The sequence below is a fragment of the Nicotiana tomentosiformis genome, chromosome 5 (assembly GCF_000390325.3).
Source record: "Nicotiana tomentosiformis chromosome 5, ASM39032v3, whole genome shotgun sequence".
Lineage (NCBI taxonomy): Eukaryota > Viridiplantae > Streptophyta > Magnoliopsida > Solanales > Solanaceae > Nicotiana > Nicotiana tomentosiformis.
The window spans coordinates 83,147,120-83,153,185 of NC_090816.1; the positions used below are offsets into that span (position 1 = coordinate 83,147,120).

Below are 6,066 nucleotides of genomic sequence, written 5' to 3' on the forward strand. Positions count from 1 at the left end.
GAGCTTGAACACTTTTGAAATTTTGACATTTTCTTCAAGGTTTCTTCAAGGTTTTAACTTCGCTTAAGCTATGTTTTTTTAGCGTACATCTTCTTTCCTTGTGTACTCTTCCATATGCATAGTCCCCCTAGTGTTTGAGCATTGAAGCATAAGATCTCGAACACTTGATCAACTCCTTACTTTTGGTTTTTTTCCTGAAAAAGGAAATATATACGGGACTCAGAGGTAATTGTTTAGATGATGATTGCTTAACCCTTTGCCGTCAGAAATGTTATAACCTAGACCGGGAATGATTAATTATTCCACGTGTCTTTCAGGTATAATTTCATCATTTGGTACGGGCTAGCTTTTTGCCTATCATCTAAAATGGTTAGTAAAACATAAATGAACAAAGTAAAAATTGAACTTTCATAACGCCTTTAACTCTATACGGGCCTTCCCAATTTGGACTCAACTTTCCTACATTTGCTGCTTTTGTTGATCGAAACACTTTTTTGAGGACGAAGTCCCTAATTTTGAAATACCTCAGGTTCCCCTTCCTGTTGTAGTATCGTTCGATCATCTACTTTTCATCCGCCATCCGAACTAATAATGCTTCTCTTCTCTCTTCCGTCAAATCCAAATTTATTCGAAGCTCTTTTTCATTTGTTACTTTGATTGTACGCGTGTATCTCGTGCTTGGTTTCCCTATATCTGCTGGGATTAAAGCTTCCGTTCCATATACAAGCAAAAATGGGGTTTCTCCCGTGCTCGTTTTTGTCATCGTTCGGTAAGCCCATAATACACCCGGTAATACTTTTTGCCACTTGACTTTTGATTCTTCTAATTGCTTCTTTAGGTTGTTGATGATGACCTTATTTGTTGACTCAGCTTGTCTGTTAGCCATTAGGTGGTAAGGCACAGAAGTAATCCATTTAATCTTCCAACTTTTGAAAAGTCAATAACTTTCACACTTATGAATTGCGGTCCGTTATCACAAACGGTTTACTTTGGGACTCCAAATCGACATATTATATTTCTCCAAATGAAGTCCATAACTTCCTTTTCTCGCACATGTTTAAAACCACTTGCTTCTACCCATTTTGATAAATAATCGGTTAGAAGTAATAAAAATCGTACCTTTCCCTTAGCTTGAGGCATTGGTCCTATGATATCCATGCCCAATTTCATGAATGTCCATGGTGATATAACTGAATGTAGAAATTTCGCCGGTCGATGCATATTATTAGCATATCGTTGGCACTCGCACCTTGCTACAAAATGTTCTGCTTCATCTTCCATTTTTGTCCAATAGTATCCTGCTCTTATTAGCGTTTTTACCAACGATCTCCGCCCGGCATGATTTACGCAATGCCCCTCATGTACCTCTCTCAATACGTATTCCGTTTGTGAAGGTCCAAGGCATCGTGCTAAAGGTCCACTAAACAGTTGGCGATACAAATTCCCTCATATCAAGCAATACTGAGCAACCTTCAACCGTAGCAATCGAGATTTCTTTTATCCTCGGGAAAAATTCCATACTGCAAAAAGTTAACAAACTCGTTTCTCCAATCCCAAGTTAAATTATTGAAATTTACCTCATTCATGGTTTGGTCAAGGCCGAATGAAATAAGTGTACCACAACAGCATTTTCTGCATCATCGACGGATGCGAGATTTGCAATGTGTCTGCTTCTGCATTTTCCTCTCTGGGTATTTGTACAACTTTCTATGTTTGCAACTGCCTCAACAATTCTCGTACCTTTTCGAGTTACTGCTGCATTCTTGTTTCTCTTGCCACGTAAGTTCCTTGCATTTGATTGACTACTAGCTGCGAGTCACTTTTGATTACGATTTGTTCAATACCAAGCTCTCTAGCAAGCTCTAAATCTGCAATCACAGCTTCATACTCTTCCCCATTATTAGTAATTGGGTAACATTTTATTCCCTATCTTATGATTTCATCTGAGGGCGGAATTAAAATAATTCCCAAACCTGCTCCCTTAACGTGTGAAGAACCCTCAGTAAAAAAGGTCCATGTCCCCGGATTAGCTCTGGTAAATATTCGTAGCTCTTTTTTTGCTTCAGGAATCAGGCTTGAGCTAAAATCTGCTACGAAATTAGCTAACACCTTAGACTTTATAGCAGTTATAGGTTGATATATAATATCATATTAACTAAGCTCTATAGCCCATTTAGCTAACCTTCCTGATAATTTTTGCTTGTGTAATATATTCCTTAGTGGAACAGCAGTTACAACAGAAATAGGATGACATTGAAAGTAAGGTCATAACTTTCTTGATGCCATAATTTAAGTTAAAGCAAATTTTACTGGGTGAGGATATCGTGTCTCTACATCTAGTAAAGACTTACAAACATAATAGATCGGAGATTGTTTACCTTTGTCTTCACGTACCAGTACAGCGCTTACCGCCACTTCTGACACAATAAGGTAGATGAGCAATATCTCCCCATCTTTTAGCTTTGACAACAAGGGTGGATTTGACATATACGACTTTAAATCCTTTAGAGCTTTTTGACATCATCGTTCCATTCAAACTGATTTTGCTTTTTCTATAATAAAAAAAACATAAAGCAGTTTTCTAATGATTTGGATATAATCTTCCTAGGGCCTCTACCCTACCTGTTAATCTTTGTACTTCTTTCTTGCTCGTGAGAACATCAGGTATTTCTTCAATAACTTTACTCTGTGTGGGATTTACTTCAATACCTCTGTTAGAAATAAGGAAGCCCAAAAGTTTACTTCAAGCCACGCCAAAAGCACATTTTTTCTGGGTTCAACTTCTTTCTTTATTGCTCTGTTATACTTGCAGAGAATTTCTAAAGTTTCAGCCAAATGTTGAAAATGGTCCCCTGCCTGTGTTGACTTGAACAACATATCATCTATGTAGACCTTCATAGTTTTTTCCAAGTGTTCTTGAAATATTTTGGTCCGCAATCTTTGATACGATGCTCCAGCATTTTTCAAGCCAAATGTCATGACTTTAGAGAAATAAGTCCCCCTGTTTGTGATAAATGAAGTCTTTACCTTATCTAGAGGGTCCATTTTTATCTGATTTTAACCAGAATAAGCATTTAAAAAATTTAAAAGCTCATGAACTTCGGTAGAATCAATTAATTGGTCTGTGTGCGGTAAAGGAAATGAATCTTTAGGACAAAATTTATAAAAATCGGTATAATCTACACAGACTCGCCACTTTCTATTCTTTTTTGAAATCACAACAGTATTAGCTAACTAGTCAGGATACTTTACCTCTTTCTTTCAACCAATTTTCAGAAGTTTTTGTACCTCATCATGGATCACTTGATTTGTCCCGTTCCTTTTTTAATCGAGAAGAAGAACTCGTCTCCTTTTGCCTTGATCTTGAATCAAATTGTGCATTCTCTTGTTTAGGCCGGGAAACTCGCCCCGTAGGTGCCATGTAAGGCTCGTACTTGTTCTTACTGGACCTTCTCTCTGATTCCGAGCATCTAGATCCTAGACTTTCATCTGCGATTGGATGAGTAACTGTATCTTATTCTATCCGCAGCTTTCATGTTGTATCCATTGTACACATCATTCCATGTAGTTACAAGAAACTCCCGCAAACTTTCTTTCAACGTCCTCGTGGCTTCTGAACTTTTCTCATTCAAATTTCTTACAAATTCCATAGCCGCCCAATTATTAGGTACCCGTGATAGCATCATTCTCTCACGTTGGAATCTATTTGTGAACTCTCTGAGCGATTTTGTACTTACCTGTTTAACTTTGAAGATATTTTTCATCCTTTTTTAAACTTTGTGAGTCCCCGAATGTGCTTTTATAAATGAATTTGCAACCTCAGCAAAAGAATCAATAGAGCTTTTAGGTAAGAGTGAGTACCATATTAACGCCTATTTCGTAAGAGTTTCACCAAACATCTTGATCAAGACAGATTCAATCTCCTGCTTGGTTAAATTATTGCCTTTTACACCTCTGGTGAACGCAGTAACGTGATCCCGTGGGTCAGATGTCCCATCATATTTAGGAATATAAAGGCATTTTAAAATTTTTGGAAGTTGGCAATGGTGCTGCACTTGGCTTCCAGGTTTGTTGTCAATATTTGTCAATACCCACACCCTGCTTATAGGAGCCACGCCAGGTATTTGTTCTATATGCTCATTTTTCTCCTTCAGTTGTTTCTGCAGAGTTAGTACTAAACTTTGTAAATTCTAATTATTCGGTGTACCTGATCCTCCATTACGGGATTTGTTTGGTATTTCTCCACTACCAGAATTGTCAAGTCCTGAACGCAGATTTTCTAAGGTGGCATTCACTGGTGGCGGAGTTTGTGCTGCATTGGGCAATCCACTCGCAAAATCTCGTAGTGCTTCGTTGACATATTGTGCAATCAACTGCTTCAAAGCATCCTGCTCGATGGTTTGTTCACCTCCTTGTTGCCCATCAGTACGTAAAGCAAACCTTTTAGGTGAACTTTCTCGTGAATGCTGAGGAATAGCTGTGGGTGTGTGATGTTGTGGATTTCCACCTTGTTGATTCAGCTGGTTATTATCATTAGTAGTAGACATGTTTTGTTGCTAAAAAATAAGATTTGGAAAGTGAATAGATTATTAGATTCTCGGTAACGAAACCAATTTGCTTAACCCAAAAATAGAATTCTCGGTCAAAGCTAATATTAGGAAAAAATCAGGTTGGTTAAAAAAATCGAGTTACTGATAACCAAAATTACTTCACTTTCTTAGTAATTCAAAGAATAGGAAAAATAATGGAAATAATAGGTATGGAAAGAAAGCTTAATATTGATTGCTAAACTCTCCCATAATTGTCCTTTTAACAGCTGAATAAAGTAAAAGACTGATTGAATATATTGAAAAAATATTCAAATACATTTACAAATGAGGAACAGGTCCTTATATAAGAATACATAATTATAACGGTTTTCCTACTTAATTATATCTCGTAAATGACATTAATTTCCTTTATTGCCTGTTACCATATTTAATTGTAACAGTTATAATAATAACTGAGGATTTCCCGTAATTAAGATCAATGTCGATTTCCCTTCCTTATTTATAACAGGTTCATGAATCTTCCCCTTTTATGCTCTTCATTCATCTCGTGCATATTTCTTCTTTTCCAGATGTCAGGGTCGGTACCTCTTCTGATAAAACATCAGGGGTGTTTCATTCATGCTTTTTCGTTTTCTTTTATTGACTCAACTAAAAGTGCCACTTTTCACCTCGCTGATGGTCAAGCTGCCATGCCTTTTTTTCACCAATACACAAATATTTCAGAACAACAGGTTTGGCATTTGTGAATTGTGATAATTTTGCATAATCTTGCTTTTACTTGAGAACTAACAGTCGGATGGATTTTTCTGATGTAACGACCCGACCAATCGTATTTAGCTTGAGCATTTCGTTTGGTAGTTTGAGGTCATGAATGGCTTCATATTGTGTATTATGACTTGCGTGCATTATCGATTTCACTTTTTGAGTGATTCAGGAATGATTTGGAAGAATGATCCTTATTTTAGAAGCTTAAGTTGAAAACGTTAACCAAAATTTAACTTTTGTGAAAACAACCCCGGAACAGTATATTGATGGCTCCGATAGGTTTGTATCATAATATTGGACTTCGACCTATACCCGAAATTGAATTCGGAGGCCCTTAGGTTAATTTGGCACTTGTTAGAAAAAGTTGGCAATTAAAATGCTTAAAGTTTTTCTAAGTTTGACCATGGTTTGACTTTATGGTTATTTGGTTCAAATTTTAGTTTCAAAACTTGGAATAGGTCCGTTTTGTCATTTGTGACTTGTCTGCAAAATTTGGTGTCATTCCGAGTTAGTTTGATAGGAATCAGACGCATGGTTGTGTTTTTAGAAGTTCTAGAAGTTCATTATGATTTTCATGTGTTTTGGTGTTTGAATCATAGTTCCAGATGTTATTTTGGTTTTTTGATCACGGGAACGAATTCATATGATTTTTTTAGACTTGTGTGGATGTTTGGTGTGGAGCCCCGAGGGCTCGGATGAGTTTCGGACATTTTTCAGAGTGTTTGAGAGAGGTTCAGATTTTTGCTTGTGT

The 6,066-nt window shown here is 36.9% G+C and overlaps 1 protein-coding gene across 1 annotated transcript; it reads right to left on the reverse strand.

Annotated features, from left to right (window-relative positions):
• Nucleotides 1-562: 562 nt before the first annotated feature.
• Nucleotides 563-1,281, reverse strand: LOC117278406 (uncharacterized). The gene is made up of 2 exons (XM_033657882.1): nucleotides 1,120-1,281; nucleotides 563-919 (listed from the first exon to the last, which is right to left on the reverse strand). The coding sequence occupies exons 1-2, from the start codon at nucleotides 1,279-1,281 to the stop codon at nucleotides 563-565; spliced, it is 519 nt and encodes a 172-aa protein (XP_033513773.1).
• Between the last annotated feature and the right edge of the window lie 4,785 nt (nucleotides 1,282-6,066).